The sequence below is a fragment of the Grampus griseus genome (assembly GCF_964374135.1).
Source record: "Grampus griseus genome assembly, chromosome: 3".
Lineage (NCBI taxonomy): Eukaryota > Metazoa > Chordata > Mammalia > Artiodactyla > Delphinidae > Grampus > Grampus griseus.
Window position 1 is genome coordinate 54,070,754 of NC_139019.1, and position 21,163 is coordinate 54,091,916.

A 21,163-nucleotide genomic window follows, 5' to 3' on the forward strand; every position below is an offset into this window, starting at 1 on the left:
CTGCTTATGTTTAATAAAGTCTTTGCCTGCTGTTTGTTTCCTGTATAGTCTCTTGTCTAGAAATAAATTAAATGGGCAGAGGATCTCAGATCCCTTTCATTTGTTTTTAAGCTGTGAAGCAGAAGAGATAAACGGGAGAAGATAAACTTAAAGATATTAAAGACTAATTAGTTTAGGGTGTCTGAAAAGATCTGCAAACTTCTTGTTTAAATCTGTTGACAACTCTTATTAATTCCCTCTGACTAGTTATCCCTGAATATAGTGTAGTTATGGCTGAAGATTTACTTTCACATCTACTCTTTCTACTCCCATTTTCAGTTGCCCCTATTTTTTTTCCTTCCTTCTCCTGCAAAAGAAAAATCCTTGTTTCCACCAAGTTCAATATCCTTCCAACTTCATCTTTCCTTTACATTCAGAAAACTGGAGTATAATAACTCAAATAGATAGTCCTTATAGGAGAAAGTGCAATGTATTGAAAATCATGTGATAATTTAGATATGAGTTCTGAAAAGATATTAATTGTTTTTATATGTAGAAAGGCAAAATGCAGATGTCTACCCTAATTAAGTGTTTCCTGTTTGCCACCTTAAAAAAGTATTGAGAATTCTTTCTGTCTTCTTATAATTTCTGGTGTTAAAATTTGCCATTGCAATTGGGTATTTTAAAAATCTGTAAATAATAATGAAAAAGAGTACATGAATAAGTCTCAATTAATAATAGCTACCCATTAGTTTGTGCTTGCTACATTCTAGGCACTGTGCTTACCCATGTTTGTTGATACAGTATTCATTTAATCCTTGTTACACTTAAAATTATTCCCATTTTACAGATGAAACTGGGATTCAAGTTAATTAGCATACCCAAGATTACACTCAGTAAGTGGCAAAACTAAGATTAAAACCCAGGTCTCTTTGGCTTTAAACCTGTGTTTTTAACAATTTCTCTACTGCTGATTAAACAGGTGTGTTCCAAAATTAAGGAACTCATAATTGGTGGTGGGGGGGTGTTTTTTTGGGGGGGCTTTGTTTCAGTTTTTAAGTGCATTATCTTAGCCAGCATTGGTTATGGCTTTGCCCATAGAACTTAAGAAGTTTAAACCTTCAGAGTATTAACCGTTATAAGCATAAAGTATGAACATGCTTATAAGGCTTATTTAAGAAAAGTATAGGGATTTGCTAGATTTTTGCCCACCAGAATGTCCATTTTTCATTTGAAAGAATGAGAGAGACTGTGTTAGGCAGGACTGAAGTTTTGATTCAGCTACAATTTAACAGACAAGCATCTTGATTTAATATTGATCCACACTTTGCACATACTTTCTTTTCTGTGTATTTGTATTACATTTTAAAAGGTAAGTGGCAGCTTTTCATGTACGTCCAAGCTGCTTCCATCAGTAATGGAATACTTGGCTTGGGCAGTCTCTGGAGTCCCAGAATTTCAGCTTAAACTTTCCATTCGTCCCTTCCAGGCACTAACTCTAAAATATCCTTTTTTATGGAGAAGGCCTCCAAAAGGTGTAGCTGTGTGCTGGTTTCATCTTGCACTTTGTAGCGCGTTGGCACCATTTAACGTGAGGCATGCCACCGTCTCCCACACACCACTGGTGCCCAGGGACTGTTCAGGCCTGTCCATGTTAGTGATTTGGGAAGGGCGTAAGTCGGGAGAGAAGGCTCTCTTCTGTGTGACTCGTTGTCACCAGGGCAAAGGGGGAAAATAGAACTAGTGGAAAATGCAGCACTTATGATGTGTCATCAAAAATTCTTTCTACAACCTGGGACACCTACTTCATTGGTGTTCCTGTTAAAGGCTGATTCCTCTCTTTTTTTGAAACAATACACGTCTTGGCTTCACCACTGCTTTTAGACCCTTTTGCTGTTCTTTCTTATCTTCTTTCTCCTTAAGTAATACTGATTTCTTTTGCTGAAAAGTGATTCAGCTAAGTGAAAAACTGGTGTTGGCTTGTCGTCGAGGAATCTAAAGTTCACCCAGTTTTAAGAGTGGACTTGGCTCTCCAGACGTGTACACTGGCTACAGCAGGATTCAAAACCCAAAAAACATTCCTCATTCAGATATAAAAATCTGTCTGAAAGGTGAAATCAAATGAGAATTTACATGTAAACTTGATGAGGATCATGCTCTGCTAATTTGTGTTTTGTTTAATAGCCACCATGTCCGATCTCTACATTTTGTGTGTGTGTGTGTGTGTCTCTCTCTCTCTCTCTCTCTGTGTATATATATATATATATATTTAGTTCCATTATGTTTTAGTTTATTGAACTGTATGATGTGGTACTTTATCATGGACTTTTGAAAGAAGAACTTGCCAAATTTGGTACTTCCTAGCAATTGTCATTTCCTGTTGGAATTTTTTAAAATGGGATCTAACGGAAGCGTAAATATTGACCTTGTGTATTTAATAAAAGTAAAGGTATCGTTGATTTTAGGATTATTGAAATAATTAATATTTTGCTTTAGAATGCTTTTTAGACTTTCACTGTTAATTGATCCTATTGCCCGAAATAGAAAATGTGAACTTTAAAAGCTTACTGGGTGAAGCTTCCACATCCCATATGTTTAAATATTTTAAAGGGGAAATGGATTGAATCATAGATATTGTACTAGAGAATAGGAAATCCTTGAATTGTTATTTTAAAAAACCTTGTCTCTTTGTAAAATTTACCTTTTAAAACTCCCATTGAAAAACTTTGATCAGTTATGATGCTTTATACATTGGGGTAATAAGCTTTGTTCAATATTAACAAAATTCAGTGATAAATTCACTCGATGTGTTACAAAGGAGTACCTGTACTTCCTAATGTATATGTCTAGTTTTTATCTTTTTAAAGTATTCTGGAGTGTACTTTGAGAAAAATGTCGTTATAGATACCTGATAGCCATCACAATGCTTTTTAGAAACTTCATGTAGTACTTGTATGAGTGAAAGAAATGATATTTTGCAGCTCAGGATGTGCTGCATGGAAAGTAAACTACCATGTTTTGCCAAAGAAACATTGAAAGGACTAAGGAAAGGCTTTTTTTCCCCCTCCTTCTTCAAGCTGAAGTGAAGAAATAAGAGTGGCAGAAACAATTTTATATGTAGTATTTGCCAACCCAGTAATATAACAACTCTTGGGTGCATATTTCAGTCACAATTAGGTGAAATCTTTAATTATCACTTAATTTAACTTTCATATTTGCCTGCAGAAATGACTGTGTTGATAAGATTCTGAAAGGAGATAAACCTTTATTAAGTAATTCCATTTTTAGTTGCCAACTTTAAGGGGTTTTTTTTTCATTTTTTCATTCAAAAAAATGCCTGTGTAATTTATGAGGGAAGGAAAAGAACAACGAGGCGTGTTAGTTGGATGAGTGTCGTGTGGATATGTGGGTTCATGCATTTACTGTTTAATCTTTAGCTTTTTGCATTTGGCTGTGCTGAGATCTGTAAGTTTGAGAGGGCTAAGAAGAGAAGCTACAGTGAGTCCCAATTAATAATATTTCTTTACAATATATCTCTACCTTTATGTTTTCCTTCTGTTACATGTGCTGATAGGATGATATTTCATTTTGCTCAGTGTAGAAGGCATCTATGAGGGAGGCTATTTTTGTGAGCTGATAATCTAAGGCAAAGGGAAGTAGTTTATAACGTATCAGAGGAATGAGATGCTATGCTCTTTCATTTTATAGTATTCCTTTTTTTATTTTACAGTGCTTTTAACTAAAAAAAACTATGAAACTTTCAAGATATTTTTTATTAAAGTATAGTTGATTTACAATATTGTGTTTCAGGTATACAGCACAGCGATTCAGTTTCATATATATTCTTCAGATTCTCTTCCCTTATAGGTTATTACAAAATATTGAGTCTAGCTCCCTGTGCTGTGCAGTAGGTCCTTGTTGGTTATCTATTTTATATATAGTAGTGTGTATATGTTAATCCCAACCTCCTAATTTATCCCTCCCCCCACCCCAAGATACTTGTATTTTTAAGTGCTTTTCGGGTATACTCATATTTTAACAGATTTGGGCGACGTCATTGCTGGATTTTTTCAGGCAGGGGGTGGGGGTCACCCGCATGGATTTGCTTATCATATACAGCATGTCCTAAAACTTAACTACTAACCCAAAACAGATGACTAGCTCCATTCCTGGATATTCTGATTCTGGGGGTTTGTAGTCATACCCAGCATTCTGTCTTCCTGGCAAGTTCTCCAGATGACCCCTAGGCACAGGCCAGTGGGGAAAGCACCAGTGAGATGAAGTGTCCACTCAGCTCTCTGCATCGTGACTGTCTGGCAAGTCAGTGGCGTATCCGTCCTGCTTTCATGAAGTGCGAAATGTGGTCAAGTGCTGTTGCAGTAGGACAAAGTGGCCCAGGAAACCCAGTGATAAATTTTGTGTGCCCTGCGTTCAGATGTTGATAAGCCCCGTGTCCAGATGCCATGTCCTCTGGGACAGCTTTTAGTGGGGTCTTTGCAGCACGAAGTCAACTCAGGAATCTTTCATCTGTTGCTGACAAAACTTGCCCTTGCTCAGGCTATAGGACTGCGCTCTTCAATAGTGTGGCCACTAGCTACATACAGCTATCTCATTTTAAATGACGACAATTAAAAATTCACTTCCTCCGTTGCAATAGCTACATTTCAAGGGCTCAGGAGCACTTGCTGGGTAGCACAGCTAATAGAACATTTCCATCATCACAGAAAGTGCTTCTGGAGAGTGCTGCTATAGGATTTTCTTCCATAACGTAGCTCTTCTCCTTTTATCCTGGGTACTTGGAATGGCTAATAGCGTTAGGTGGCAAGATCACGTTACTGTCTATCTCAGGAAATAGTGCCACCTAAAAGGGTCTTCTGCTACAGGGTCTGGGTTTCCGAAATGACGTAAATCATACTTAATTCTCTAAGGTCCAGATTTAACATAATCTTACTTGACTATTGTCTTGTGAATCTGTTGTTCTTCTGTTCTGACTCACTGTTAGAAAGATGGGCTTCGTTAGAAATGTGCTTATTTAACATGATATATGGCTTATAATAAAAATCACACCACTAAAATCTCATTGAAACAAAATTGTCAGTATTTAGTCTTTCTTATTAGATTATATTAACTATTCCTAGGTGAGAGTATATACACAGCATTGAACCTTAAGTGTCTGCAGATCAATAAATGGCTGATAAACAGACTGCACATGTAGGTATTTTCATGAAGGCTGTCATTTTACCTATATTTTGCACTTTGAGAAATTTGAGATGAGTATATTTAGCTCCCTCTTCTGGTATATTATGAGAAAAATATTTGTACTTTACTTTCGTATATTTTTGGGGTGAAAATACAGTTATCAGTGTTATGTTGAAGGGCATTATTTGTGTCATCCAATTAGACTTTTGTTTTCCTTTGTATCATTTGGTAAAACATGTGAATAAAAGCATGGAAACAAGTTCATGAAAGCATCACATTTCTGAAGATATTAACTGACCAAAACATATGTAAGCAAATAAAGGCTTTTCAAGAGCAGGTCCATGGGGATTTAATTTGAGTCTCACGTGGCCAGGGAGCATTTGTACTGGCTTCGGATCTGATATTAAGCCCACCCCGCCATTTGTGGGGCGTGGGGCAAAAATACAGAAGGAAGGCCAAGCCTGTATCTAAATATTTTAAAGTTATAAATCATATATTGATTGTTAACAGACTGTTCAGTAAGATACGTTCCATTCTCCTACCTGGGAAGTTACTTCTTCACAATGACCAGCAAGCTAGATTTGTATTTAGAGTTCTTGGGTTCTCAGTTCTGCCTGAGAGTGTGGTGATATGGGGAGAGCTGGTTCCCAGCCCACCCCTGGCTTGGCCCTGCGCTGCCAGGACCTTTGCACGTCCAGACTCCGTTCCATCCTGATCCCCACTCCCCACAGCCCTCGCCCACTCCCCAGGTCCAAAGGGGCACCCCTGCCGGGAGGTCTGCCCTGGGGAGGATGGACCTGGGGAAGAGGCCCGTGAGGCCACTGGGGCAAGGGATTCCAAGCTTCTGGGAAGTGTTCTGAGTGTGTCCTAGGAGAGAAGCAGTGGGCGTGTCCCCTTGGCCCCCCAAACTCATCACACTGTGGGAAGAGGCACAGCTGGGGGGCGGCCCGCAAGGAGCCTCCTCAACACAGGGCCCAGCACGGGCTCCCTCTCGTTCCGGCCTGAGGCTGCTGCCATCCCAGTAGGACTACATGACCTTGTGTTCTAGTCATCTTCACTGATGTTTGCTGCGTTGGATTACCCCCGATTAAACGTAACCGCACAATTGTGTTTATTTGCAGCTTCGACTCTTCCAGACCTTGCAGAGCAGTTCGCCCCTCCTGACGTTGCTCCACCGCTTCTTATCAAGCTAGTGGAAGCCATTGAAAAGAAAGGTAATCCAGCTGGTAGAGGAGTCGGTTAACGGGTTATGGCCTGATTTCGTGGGTGTTATCACTTGTATTTGTCTCATGGACGTTCATTAAATACACTCCTTGCCACCTGTGCTGGACCCACAAGCTATTTGTTGCAGCGACCTGGGGAGATAATCTTGGTCTGACTTCTGACTCTACACTAACATGTAGTTATTGCATGGAAACTGTTAACTTCTCCCTATTTTAATAAAGAGAATTAACTTGCTCCTCAGGGGCCAGGTGATGTTGCCAAAATTATTGACATGCCATAAGATGAACAGTAGGAGTTGACTTCCAGGAATATTTGGTACACATCTAGAATAGACACTGGATGGAAACTGGAATGTCTCTCTGGCCGCAGGCTCACACATTCTCCAGAGAGCTGTGTTTTGCATACTCAGTCTGTTTTGTGTCCTAGGTCTGGAATGTTCAACTCTATACAGAACACAGAGCTCCAGCAACCCAGCAGAATTACGACAGCTTCTTGATTGTGGTGAGTGTCACAGAGCTAGAAATGCACATGGGAAAGGCGATTCTTACCTTTCTGTTTCAGGTAAAGCACAAAACATGTGAGCTTAACTGTGCAACATTCGCAGTTTGAAGGGAGCTCAGAAACATGCACACTTCCCTCTGCCCTGTTATGGTAAGAGGGCAGACCTCTGATGTTTGTCTCCTGAGTTGGGGTGTGTGCGCCTGCCTGCCTGCAGGTACTTGGCTGTCATCACAGCCATGAGCCCCTGGGTGCTGTAGAAACTGCAGAGGAGAGAAGCATCTTGGGATTTCTCTGCCTCTGCTTATCTGCCATCTTTCTCTGACCCTGCCATTGGCTACATCTAATTCATCTGGACCAGTTAAAAAATTATTTATAAGTCTATGTCATTTAACAAAGGTCTCTTCTGACCTTTCCCCTTTTCCTTTTCTCTCTCTTTTTCCTTTTCTTTTCCCTTTCTTTCTGTCTTCCTTGCTTGCTTGCTTGCCTTTTCATGCCATATTTACATCAAGTAACATCATGATATTGTTATCTACTGTAATGTGCTGGTAAACCAACTCTCTGGGGGGGGAAAAAAAGCATTTACCTACTTCTGTGGTGTAAATCTTCTCACCGTGGTTAATTTCAAGCTACCAATGTGTCATCACTGAACTCTTGGGAAGAATTGTGAACCAGTACAAGTCGGCTGAAGCACACCATTGGTTAAATGACGTCAATTAATTTAACCAAGTGGTGGCTTTATTATTTGTCCCTGCCCTCCTTTGCCATACAGAATAAAACTGTACAAATGTAAATTTACTGGCCATCATTCTAGCAAGTCATCTGCTACATCAACTTCTAGCATCTCTCAGACCCTTCATTCCCTCCCAGTACTTTTCTTTTTATTGATAATTTTTTGCCTCACACTATTTTAACTGAATTTGGGTGTTTGAAACAAAGGGAGTGAAACCCAGTTTTGGAAGAAGCACCTTCAGGCGTGCAGTTATGCAAAGAATGCCCACATGACATTTAATAAACGAAAAAGTTTGAAGTGTGAGGCAGCTTCAAAACGAGGCAGCTTATGAAAATTTCTAGAAAAGATGTTTCTGGGAAAAAAGAAGGAGATTAGATCTTTATCTGTCGATAGTTTTACTTGAAATGCACCGCCCAAATGTTTGAAGCTTAAAAAAAAATTTTTTTTTAACTTTCATTTTTCCTTTGTACTTGGAAGTCAGTCTTACACACACACAGGGTACATCCTCCTACATACATCCAGAGTAGGTCATTAGAAGTTGACTGGCGGAAAAATCAAGGTGAAAAGACTTGTTTTTCTTTATCTCTAACAGCTTTACCAGGGTGTTAAGGAAACACCAAGTTTTGTCCTAGCCAATTGAAATAGACATACATGTTTTGGTCAGAAAATTGGTCAAATCGAACATGTTAAAAGTCACAGGAAGTGTTTAGACTTCAGAGACTGATGAAATGGAAGTTATTTGCGAAAGAGCGGTTACGTTTTTTAATGTGACCAAAAACAAAATGATGCAGTTTGGCTTTAAAAAAATCTTCACACCACCTGTAAGATGGAATAAATAACCCAAATTCACTTCAACAAGGTATTTTGACAGACAGCTTTCTTTGCGCATTTGAGATCAAAACACACATAGAAAACTGGTTTCCCTTGGATTCTGTGCTGTAAAAGTGAATTTTGTGGCAAAACGAAAAGAGTAAACATTATCTCAATTTAGGAGTGAGGATCCTCCAGGACTGTTTCCAGCTTGAGGAGTTTTCAGTCTATAAAAAAATCGTAATATCCTGGAGGAAGCTCAAAGATAAGTCACTTACACTAAAAGCAAAAAGTATGGCTTTTAACCAACCCCATGAATTACCAATGTCTGAAAAGGACAGACGTGGGTGGAGGACAACAGCCTACATTTATTAGCACCTACTGAGTTATTTTATTTCATCCACACATCAGTCTTGTGATTAGTAACTGCTGATGGTAAAGCCATGACTTGCATCCAGATGGTTCTGACTCTAAAAGCCCTTATTCTCGTTTTTCCCCCACTATATTGCCCTAAAATAAAAATATTTCTTTCTTGGTTTTTTTTCATTTTAATGGTGTGAATTATTTTCTTTCTCTCCTTCTCTCTCTCTTTTGGTTTCTCTTAACCTGAATTAGGCTTTTCCTTTAAAAGTTCTCATTACAAGAAAAACCTATGTGTGTGACTCTGTGTGGTGATGGATGTTAACTAGACTTACTGTGGTGGTGGTTTAACGATGGTATATACAGATATCAAATCATTATGTGGTACACCTGAAACTGATATAATGCTATATGTCAAGATACCTCAATTTTAATTTATTATTATTATTTTTTAAAGAAACGGTAGAGATTTTTTTTTTTTTGGCTGTGCCACACGGCATGTGGGATCTTAGTTTCCCGACCAGGGATCGATCCCACACCCTTCTGCACCGGAAGCACAGAGTCTTAACCACTGGACCTCCAGGGAAGTCCCAAGATACCTCAATTTTAAACATCAGCCTTCTGCAGCCTCAGCACTGTGGGCATTTTAGGATGGATAATTCTTTGTTGTGAGGGGGCTGTTGTGTGCGTAGGGTTTCAGCAGCACTCCTGGCCTCCACCCACTAGATGCCAGTGGGATTTTCCCCTGGTTGTGACAATTGGAGATGTCTCCAGGTGTTGAGAGATGTCTCCTAAGGGTGGAGGTGGGGCAGCAAAATTGAGGACCCCAGTTGAGAACCCTTTACTTAGATAGAGATCAGTCGGGGAGGGGACTCCATTCCAGTGGGAGAAGGGGTGAAGTGTTGGAGAGTCTGCTCGTTGCCCGTCAGGAGTAGACTCAGAAAAGCAGGGTAGAAGAGGGTGTAAACGCCCCAACCCAGACCTAAAGATGGGTGGCTCTCTCTGAACTGACTTCCACTGTCATCACATGACAGATGTGTCTAGCTCTTGGAAGAGCACATTAGCATAGCTTTAATGCAGAAAAGGAGACTGCTAGAATAGAAATCAGAAACCCCAAGGAGCTTTAGAAGTTGTCTGTAAATAAATAGAACATACTACATCGGCTCTAGTGGAATTTGACATAAGGTGAGCTGATCCAAAGACTTGAAATAAGGTTATTTCATTCAGAGGTTATAAAGGCTCTTTGGAATACACCTCATGTGTTGGAGAAGGGCTTCAGTGAACGAACATCACTCTCAGGACTTTGTGTAGCTCAGCTCACAAACATTCAACAAGCACATTCTCTGCTGAGCACTGAGGGATGTGAGAAGAGCAGGTGAGAGCCACAGTCCGTGCCTTGGAGGGACTGTCAGTCTAGGAGAGAGACTCGCAATTACCATAGTGGGAAGTGTCAGGTGTCATAGAGAGATGACTCCTGCCGGGGGGACGTGTGGAACCTTTCGCATCTTAATGTTTATACCTCATCGCCAAATGGTGTTTTAGGATGAGCAGATTATGTAATAAGAATTGGCTGGGCAAAGTGATATTAAATGAAGTATACAGGGGGCAGATTTGGGGGGAGGGGCAGCCGCTTGCTGTAGAGTGGGTGGCTATGGAATGCTCCAACAGAGATGCACGCACAGTTTTGTGTGACAGTCACACTAGTAGTTGCATTACTTTCCACATGGACCCTTTATGCAGAGACCCAGTCTTGCCCTTCCCCACACTTACTAGAGATGTCATATGCCTCTGGTTTGTTCTTTGTGGGACACTTAAGTGATTTAAGCCCTTGCTTCTCCACCTTTTCATTCTTTTCCTCAAACTAACCTATCCACATTTGCTACCAGCTCAGGACTTTCCTGAGCTCTATGGTATTGTACGATTGTCTTTCGTAAGTTCTGCCTAGTTAGTGGGACAGGTTTGGCTGATGATGATGCGTCCAAGAAGCTTTGTTAACTCAGCCTAAGTGCTTTATAATATCACACCTGGTTCATGGCATCCAGGATGCCACTTCTCCTTCTCATGCTGAATACCTGCGAGTAAACTTTGATTCTCTCTCATCCTCTCCTAGGCTACAACCCAGTCCCGTCAATCTCCTAGTTAGGTTACGTCTTCTTCTTTTTTTTTTTTTTACTGGATATTCATTTTTAATTATTTATTTATTTATTTATTTATTTATGCTGTGTTGGGTCTTCGTTGCTGCGCGCGGGCTTTCTCCGGTTGCGGCAAGCGGGGGCCACTCTTCATCACGGTGCGCGGACCTCTCACTATCGCAGCCTCTCTTGTTGCGGAGCACAGGCTCCAGATGTGCAGGCTCAGTAGTTGTGGCTCCCGGGCCTAGTTGCTCTGCGGCATGTGGGATCTTCCCAGACCAGGGCTCGAACCTGTGTCCCCTGCATCGGCAGGCGGACTCTCAACCACTGCGCCACCAGGGAGGCCCTAGGTTACTTCTTGATAATGTCTTACATGTTTCTAACGGTCCTGAAATCCTGATTACCCCGAGTGGTATCAGCACTTCCAGCAGCGCTCCTTTCCGACTTATTTTGAATGCCACGATTAATAAAGCTGTTTAGAAATGTAGCATTCTGCTCGCCAGGGCCCCTGTTCTCCACTGAGTACATGCATAAGTCCTCAGATAATTTCCCTCAAGTCATCTTTCCTGTCAGTAGTGTGCATCCTTCTGTGGTCCTTCCTGCCCGCAGCATCCCTTCCTTCCACCAGGCAGTGTGCCTCATTCTACCCCAAGTACTCAGAGAGTGGCTGAGATTCATACTACCCCAGTGTTGAATTGCCTGACCTGTTTTCCAGATGAAAGATTTACTGGACAGACTTCATGTCTTATCTTTCTTCTGAGATAGTTCAGTGCCCACCAGTTATATTAGTAATACCTTAATCAGAAATACCCTGTCAGAACTAGGGAGAAACATGCTAAAGATGTTCACATCATTTTTATGGCCGTTCTTGAGACTGACTGCTAAAATTCTGTAATAGCTTACTGTTTAATCAATCAGTCTGTACTTTATTGGATTAAATTTATATTAGTTCTGATATGCAGTATTGAGCAATTCAAATTTTAGGAAATCTATGGATTTGCACGTCATGTTTTCTTGTTGCAATTTTAGGAAGTATTTACTGTGTGATTCACCATCCCTAGAACAGAACCCTTCTCAATCAGGGCAGAACCACCGTCCAGAACGTACTTGCAAACATTGTGGGGGGCTGCATTTGTTTGCTGCGGCTGCCATAACAACATTCCACAGACTGGGTGGCTTAAAAAACAGAAATCTGGGCTTCCCTGGTGGTGCAGTGGTTGAGAGTCCACCTGCCGATGCAGGGGACATGGGTTCGTGCCCTGGTCCAAGAAGATCCCACATGCCGCGGAGTGGCTGGGCCCGTGAGCCATGGCCGCTGAGCCTGTGCGTCCGGAGCCTGTGCTCCGCAACGGGAGAGGCCACAACAGTGAGAGGCCCGCATACCGCAAAAAACAAAAAAAACCCAGAAATCTATTTTCTCACAGTTCTGGAGGCTAGAAGTCCCAGATCAAGGCAGGTTTTGTTTCTTCTGAGGCCTCTCTCCTTGGCTTACAGATGGCCGCTTCCTTGCTGTGTCCTCATATGGCCTGTCCTCTGTACGTGCACCCTCGGTGTCTCTTTGTCCAAATTTCCTCCTCTTATAATACCAGTCAAATTGATTAGGGTCCACTCTAATGGGCCCATTTTAATTTAAACACCGCTTTAAAGGCCCTGTCTCCAAATATATTCATATTCCGAGGTGCTGGGAGTTGGGGCTTCAGCATATGAATTGTAGGGGAAACATTTCAGCCCACAGCAGGAGCCCTGTTTTTTGTTGCCCCCGAAGTCTGGGAATGTGTTCCTGGCATTGTGGGCAGGGGCCTTCATGCTAAATGCTTACAGGGTGGGGGACAGACCTACACAAGGGAAAAACGTTCTATTCGAAATGCCAGGAGCAACCCCTGCAAGAAACACTGCTCATAAATACGCAAGCATCTTACATATGTCCTCATACTGCTTCCTTTCATGTGTCACACTGAAGTCGCACATTCAGAAAATCGGCCCAACCAATGCATAAAATGTCTGAAAAAAATTTTTTTGCATATTTCTACCATAGATGCTGCCTCCGTGGACTTGGAAATGATCGATGTGCACGTTTTAGCAGACGCTTTCAAACGCTATCTCCTGGACTTACCAAATCCTGTCATTCCAGTAGCCATTTACAATGAAATGGTTTCTTTAGCCCCAGGTGTGTTGTGTCTTCTGAGAACCTCCCTGAACGTGTATTGAGATGTGGATGTACTTGTCAACTCCAGGGCTGCAGATAAAGAGAGATTTCTTAGAAAATGTTAGGAGGGGTCTGCCCCCACCCCCATCAGCACAAATTCCCTCCCTTACCAGGGCATCCGATAGAAGAGCCAGATTCTAGTTTGCTTAGGAAGGCCGTCCACATGTTGAAATGGCTAATTGTTAACCTTTTATCAGTATTTTAAGGTTCACTACGTCAGCGAATGCCTCAGCGTGCCAAGTGCCATCCCTGGATTCAGGGGACCGGACTAGGACCCAGGGACTGGGGATGTTCCCATCAGCTTCCTCCAGTGGCCATTAGAAAATGAGTTGAGGGAAGAGGACTCTCCGTTTTAGGAGCTAATGCTCAGTTAAAGTGCTTTGGGGACAGGAAACTGTGGTTCGTAACCTTCAAAGTTAAAACCTGTGAGACTTATCTGATGCTCCTCCGAATTAGCCAATCACACTCGAAGCCGCTCCATGGACGGCAGCACACCGAGAACTTCTTGTGGTTTTGTACACCAAGAGTTTCTTGCATTTCCATTTGACTTGAGATTTTGACTTTCTCGTAATGCCTTTTCTAATGAGAAGAGCAAATGTATTGTCTGCTGTTTCTGATGCCTTGGTTTTAAGTGATCCCTCGGTAGCTAGAACAGAAATTTTCTAAGTGTTTATTCACTAACAGCTAGAAACAGTCTCTTATTCCTTTTGCTTTCTTTCTTTCTTTCTTTTTTTCACCTGTAGAAGTGCAAAGCTCTGAAGAATACATCCAGCTGTTGAAGAAGCTCATTAGGTCGCCCAGCATACCTCATCAGTACTGGCTCACGCTGCAGTATTTGCTAAAACATTTCTTCAAGCTCTCTCAAACGTCCAGCAAAAATCTTTTGAATGCAAGAGTACTCTCTGAACTCTTCAGCCCCCTGCTTTTCAGATTCCCAGCAGCCAGGTAAGTGATAGAAGAGCAACCTGGATTTTGGGGTGATGAGGGTGGTCCTAAGTTTATGGGTCATTAAGCTCCTTCTGAAGATACCAGTTCACAAATGCTTGTACATAGTTCCATCAGACACATTCATTTGAATATGCAGAAATGAAAATAAGTTTGTTGTTTGGGGAAAAAGGTATCTAATGGATCTTTTTTATTTATTTTTTTATAGTTCTGAGAATCCTGAACACCTCATAAAAGTTATAGAAATTTTAATCTCCACCGAATGGAATGAACGCCAGCCTGCACCAGGTAATGCCTTCGGAACATTTAAAATACCCTCACTGTTTGTTTTTTAGAGCCTGAAAAATGGTGGTTTTTAGTCTCCTCTGAAGTGCCGTAAGTTTCTCGTGGAATTGAGATCCATAATAACATGTTACCTCATGACTTAAGGGGAAAATAGCTGGGCAGCAGCGCTATGGGTCAGTATTATCCAGCTTTTGATATTTGTGGCTTTTACGTGGTCTTGGTTTCAGGTGAGGGTTGCTGGGAGAGCTCCCCAACCCCCTTAACTTGATGCTGCTGGTTGTTGCATAAATTATGGCGTTGATTTTCGTTGCTGACATTTTTGTTTTTCTTTCTCGTACTTACAAAGTAGGGGATTTATAATTACTATATAATTTAAAGTATTTTGGAATGTGTTTTTTGGAAGCAGGTAGGCTGAGAAATGTCTTGTCAAAATAAACATTTATAATAATGCAAGTAGTATGAAACTAGGGGTCTACTGCAACAAGTTCGAGCAAGCCAGACACTTCTGTGAAAGCAGGCTGGCATTCAATTAGCCGTTTAACAAAGCGGGAAATGTAGACCGAGTTAGCAGTGGATTTCATTTACACTGATGTATTTTTCCTCTACTGTGGAAAGTCTAAACAACCCTACTTTGCTGTATACTGGTTAAAAGTGAGCTGGTCATTTAGAAAGTGATGAGGGCCCTAGAAGTGAAGTGGAGTTTCAGGACCAGTAGAAGGTGTTGCTTGTAGTCTGAATTTATGTCTGGAATTTAATTAAAACATCATGAATTTATTATTTATTATGAGTAACTCATGCAAATTACCAAACTTATCTCTGTATGAGCAAACGTGGGGACCCAGATATCAGTCACGCAATGGCGGACTGTGTTGTGCTTTTTATTAAGGTGTTCCATAGCTAGGCTCATTTGTTTGCATCTGGAAGGGGCAGACAGAGAGGTGAGGGCCTAGACTTAAAACCCACCTGTAGGGATGGGATAAAGGATGGATGGGTAACCACTCATGATACAGGTATTGGGAAGGGCTTCTGTTGACAGATCCAAAATACGGGATCCACAGGTAAGAGTGGCAGCATAAATACTACGTAAGGCAAGCCTGGTCCATTCCAAGTGTTCCAAATCCCAGCAGGCAGGATATGTAACAGGGATACCCTGGATTGTAAACCGCATCAGAGAAATCTGTCAACAGGTGCGGCCCAGGACTGGAGTTTCAGAGGGTGACCAAAAGGTGTCATATCGTGTGACTGCTTGGGTCACTCGATAATGGATTTGGGAGCTCTGTGTTGGTGTTCAAAGGCTGCCTTTGGGCTCAGTAGGAAACGATGCAGTGGTAGATTAGAAGTACCCTGTGGGGAGGGGACAGGGGCAGGTGTGAACGTGGCACTGGAGCCGTTTATTGACTACCCACTCCTAGACTGATCACATGGGTGGGAAGAAAGAGGACCAACAAGAACAGAACAGGACCCCCGGCCAAAGGATCGAGCTACGATCTTTCACTTCCTCCTGACCCGTGTGGAGGTCCACCTCAGAGAGAGGGAGAGCTGGGCCCTGCTTGCAGGGAAGGCGGGGGAGGTGCCCAGTCTTCTCAGTGGCCAGCTCTCTGGAGAGGGGGGAGACATGGAAGCTAAAAGCCAGACAGGGCTTGACACATACCCACAAGCAAATTTATCGCATGGAGTTTTCGAGAATTTCTGCTACACGGGGTGTAGTAGAATCAGTGGTGGAGTTTAATGCTTCTGCTTCTGGTGTAAACTGGTTAAACGTCTTTCTCAGTTTCAGCCTAATTCCACCCAAGAAAAGCTTCATCTGCATCTGTTTTGATAATGCACACTTAAGACTGCTTGCTATGTCATAGACCCTACCTACATCCTTCTACTAAGAAATTGGTGTATCAGTTTCAAAGGCAGATGGATTAGTTCCATCAGCTCTGTTCAAGAACGATCCATAAAGCCTTGAACGTTGCTAGACTATCCCAGAACACATGCAGCCTCTTCCAAAAAATTGCATCCAAGTAATTTTTAAGTCCTAGTTGGAGGCATTTCCCCCTTTGTGTGATCTCTGTCAACTATTCTGCAAATCGTATGGGACTTAGGGAATTAAAAGGTTGCTTCAGCGTCTCTCACTGGTGAAAACAGACTACCCACCCCAGGACAACGTCCTCATTAACACCTTTGTATTCAGGAGTGGCTCCAGTGCAGATGATTGGCAGGGCACCCTGGGTTAGAGAAATGACTTCTTTGGCCTGGTAGGAATGGGATGTTTTCATGGAGTCTTTCATCATTACTCCTGCATGTGCTCATCCCAGTGGGCTGGGAAGCACCGGCGCATCTCCAGGGAACACTCGTAAGTCATCCATTTGCAGTAACTTTGTCATGAATAGAAATGAGTGCTTGAATGATATTTGGGGGGTGGAGGACAAGCAAGACTATTATGGGGCAAATAGACACCTTTTCTAGTTGTTATCAGTTAGAACTTGAGATGATAGGCAGGGCTAATGATGTGTGAGGCAGCGTGTCAGTTGCAATAAGACCCGTTAGCACACAGCGTCTCATTAAATTCTGGGCAGGAGGGTGTGTACTGTAAGTATAAAAAGGATTTGAGAGATGTGGTTGGTGACTTTTTTAGTAGACAGGAAAAGCTCATAGGAAAAAAAAGAACTTGAAGTGGGCTTCGAAGAATAGGTACAATTTGAAAAGGGGAAGGAGAAACAGCATCTCAGTTCAAGGAGTTTCAAAGATTTCTTCAAAATAGATTGGAAAGGACAAAAATAACAGCTTGATATTTTTACTGGATTTGAAAAAGCAGTAAATATTTTAGGTGACAGCGTCATAAAAAGCATCACTTGAGAGCTGAATGCATTGTCCAGCTCTCCGTTTGCACGTGAAGAAACTGAAGACCACAGAGCTTGACGGTTTCACCTGGTGCCACCCCAACCAGTGTGAGCCGGAATGGGTCTGCCGGGGGTGGGGCACCCGGCCCAGACACCAGGCTGCTGCTCTGTCTGCTACCTGGGCTTTTGGAACCTTCGTGGGCAGTGGGACTGCCCGTAGTGTCCAGTCAAAAAGTCCTCCGAAGTTTCCAGCAAGCGATAGACCAAGAATAGGTGATATTTGTACCTATGGGTCACATACAGTGAAGAGCCCCAGTGCGACTGTTGGTAGCTTTGGGGATCAGGCTCAAGGTCGCTCCGTCGTGTGTCATGCAGTGGAAAGAACAGTGCAAGTCACGTCTGGGTTTGAATCCCAGCTCTTGTTGCTTACTTACCGAGTTCATCACCGGGCCATTCAGCCTTTCCAGACGGTGTTCCAGTCTGTGAAATGGGAATAACGCCTCTCTCCTGGGATGGTTATGAGCGTTAAATGAGGTGAGGAGTACTGAAGCTTACGACCCTGTAGTATGTCCTTGGTGTCGTTGTGTCAGCTCTGGCGTTTAAGGCCCTGCCGGAGCTGGCCTCGTTCAGGGCTCCATGTCCTCAAGCCGCCTTCCTGGTTAGTGCCGTCTGAATCCTATCAGGCTGTTCTCCCCACTGGTCCCACATTCCCATGTTCCCGACCAGCGGAGCCTGGCCTCAGGATGCCTGGAGGGGACTTAAACGCAGATCTGAAAAGGACACTCAGTGGGCAGTTGCTGCCCCGTGGGCGCATTGCTTGGAGGGAGGAGGATGCCTTTGTCTGACGCCCTTTGCTCCGTGTGCGACTCAGGGAGTGGAGGCGCCTGGATCTCAGCACCAGCACCAGCGCCGCTGCCGCCCCCCCCCCACCACACCTTGCCCAGGCGCCTTTACGCAGTGCACACAGTGCACAGCCGTCCCCAGTGGCCCCGAACAGTGCCATCCTCTTCATCTGCACCCAGGGAGCTCCTCCCCTGCTTGATGTGCAGGGTTTTGACCCATTCACTACATTTATGTCCTTAAGCCCCTTGTCCTCTTATACGTAACTGTTCTGTAGTTGTTCTGGTAGTTTCATCAGCTTAGCTACATTTCTCAAGGACAAAGGCTTCTCCTTTTCAGCTCTTCTTAGCGTGGAACTGGACACAGCATAATAGTCATCCAAATGAAATTTCAAAGAACTCTAACACACCAGCTCATTTAATGCATCCAGCATACCTGTGAAGGAAGGCTTCTCCTCCTGTAGGGAGGGAAACTAAGGTTTGAAAGGCTAAGCACAGAGTAAGTTCTCCAAACTTGGTTGACAGTTTGCTGTTCTCTGTTACTAAAAGTCTTTAAAAGGGTTAAAGCTGAACAGCGGGTTTTCTTGAATCACTTCGTGTTACGTTTACCCTACTGATCCTTAGGTCGCTGAAGTAGATTTCTATAGGGCAACTAAGGTAAAAACGGACCATTTAACACTGAGTGCCTTTGAATGAAACCCATTATAAGTGTATTTACATATTTCAGATTTCATGGATATATTCAGAAATATTAATGTAGCATAATTGAAGTTTAATATTGCACCCTCAAGCCCAGAGGGAAAATAAATGACTCTTTCTCCCCCCTGCCCTTCTACACCTGTCAGAGTTAATTTTTAACCGCTGGTGCATTTGCAAAACATTCATCCTGAAGAGCCCGATTCATGAATCTTGTTTTAAATGCTCTGGGCTTGGTTTGCAACCAAGACTAAAGCAAGCACTAAGGTAGAAGGAAATGACTTTCAAAGAGTTTTACTTTTCTCTGATTTATTTTTTATTGGGTTTAAAATGTGGTCTGACATTAGAAGGTTGTTTCAAAGGTGAGAAGTGAAAGTTTGAAAAAGCTGCACGTGTTTAGAGGGGCAGGAGTAAGCAGGCAAGGCGTGTACTAGGTTTTGTCAAAAAATAGGAAGTTTTATTCGTGCTCTGAACAGGAGATGTATTGGCGGGTATAGTTCAGTTTTACTTTTGTTTTCACAGTGCAGCCTTCTCTTTCTCTCAAGGGACATCTGAGAGGGCAATTGTGGAGAAGGGGTCCTTTTTTCTACTCAGCAATGGGCGCACCTTTTCAGATACTTTGTAGAATGTATCACTTCTATGCATCTGTAAACCTGAGTTTATTTGTAAATTCAAATGGACATTTTTCTTAGTGCAGGGTCATTCAGAGCCCTGGATGTGCACTAAAGAATTGACATCATCCTGAAGGGCTCTGGCCTAAGTTGTCTTAAGTTAAAATTATGAAAGGAGGCATTAATTTAACCCCTAAAAGAAGATTTTGGCTCATTTATTTTTTTCTCAAACGGGTTTTTTTTCAAATGGGCTTTTGTTCATAAATCGTGGCCCTTGACAAAAAACCATTTAAGAAGCTGTGCAGGATGAATGCTGCTCGTGGAGCATTTGCTGCTTGATGGTGATTGGCACGTATGAGATACAGTGTTCGGTCTGTAACTTTCGCACTATTTTAATGATTAAGGGACATTTTCCTGACTAGATCACACCTGCTGAGAAGTGACACATGGCCTCATTTCGCTTCTGAAATGAGTTTTGCAAAACTTTGAGAGAGAGAAAAGTAGTAAGACTTAGTGTTTTGAAGAATCTAGAAGGTAAAGATAGTTTTTCAATTATGTAAGTTTTCCAGTGTGGTAGACTAGGCTTTGGGTTTCAGAAATTAAAATACAAGTTTTCTTACAAGAGCTTATTAGCAGGCATGTGAAAAATATTTCCAAGGTTATGACATCTGTGCATTTGATTTATTAGTGATTTCTTAGTGAATCATACAGATTTAAGTGACAGTTGGGCAATTATATTTATTTTGTGTGAACTTCTGGACATAGTGGGAGATGAATGAAATACACAGAAAGTTGACCGTTTTCTCTGGAGCAGAAGTTACTGATTCTGTTCTACCAGCAGAGGGCTCCCTTTTTAAGCTAATGAAGAGCATGTTTTTTGCCGATCACTAAATTGACTAAAATTGGGAAAAGACTCAGCTCACACTTTGAGTAATATAATAGAACTTCTAGGGTAAATGATTGTACATATTGTGAGAAATTTGAAGCAAAGTTTTCAAATCTATTTTAAGACTTTCTCTAAGTAGAGAGTGTGCCACTTCCCAGTAGATAATTTTCTTCTGAAACGGGAAATAGACTGTCAGACTAGAGAACACTTTAATCTTAGAAGGTTTTGACATGACATATCCTGTGAATCCAGACAGGTATGCTTAAGTGACGGATGTTTCCAAAGTTCCCAGCTTCAGAAAGACTATTTTTTAAAGTAGGGCAAGATTATGCAGCTCAGGGGGCAAGGGTATTCTGTGAACTAACCCTGTGTCTGTGATCAGCTGGCAGGAACTGTGTCTATTCACTTATAGACTAATTTTTTGCCAGTTGGAAAAGTAGGTGTTTCGTATGACCTCAATTGCACCAAAGGAGAGCTTGTAAAATCACTTTCATTGTGAGTGTAGCAGCACTTCCCAGATATTGCGAGTAATTCTGAAGCTGGTTCCTGCCTGTGTGGACTCTTGTGTCAGCCCCTAGATCTTCCTTTGTCACTGCATGTGACCTTTGGGTCACCTTGTCATACAGAGTCTGAGGGTATTATAGACAGAACCTGTGTTTCTTCAAAGATAATTAGAAAGCAGCTTTCTTTTTTTTAATTAAACTAAAAATAGAAAACAAAAGTTTTGTTGTAGGTGTGAAAGTTTTTGCATGGGGCTTAAAAGAAATTAACTTCAGTTTCACTTGTTAATTTCTACTTTCTCTGGCAGAGGGAAGTAAAGAGCAGGGCAAGTGAGTGGAGAAAAAGGAGTTTAGGACCAAACATCGGAAGTCTGGGTTCTGGTCCTAGTGCTATAATGTTATTGCAAACCACTTCATTCTGGGTGAGAAGCG

The 21,163-nt window shown here is 42.2% G+C and overlaps 1 protein-coding gene across 2 annotated transcripts in view; it reads left to right on the forward strand.

The window, feature by feature from the left end:
- PIK3R1 (phosphoinositide-3-kinase regulatory subunit 1) overlaps positions 1-21,163 on the forward strand; it is a 168,493-nt gene that overhangs the window by 133,489 nt on the left and 13,841 nt on the right. For both annotated transcript variants that reach the window (XM_082651159.1, XM_082651158.1), the window contains exons 3-7: positions 6,300-6,392; positions 6,829-6,903; positions 12,971-13,102; positions 13,885-14,086; positions 14,295-14,374. In XM_082651159.1, coding sequence (XP_082507285.1) covers positions 6,300-6,392; positions 6,829-6,903; positions 12,971-13,102; positions 13,885-14,086; positions 14,295-14,374 — 582 coding nt within the window. The remainder of the gene's footprint in view (positions 1-6,299; positions 6,393-6,828; positions 6,904-12,970; positions 13,103-13,884; positions 14,087-14,294; positions 14,375-21,163) is intronic.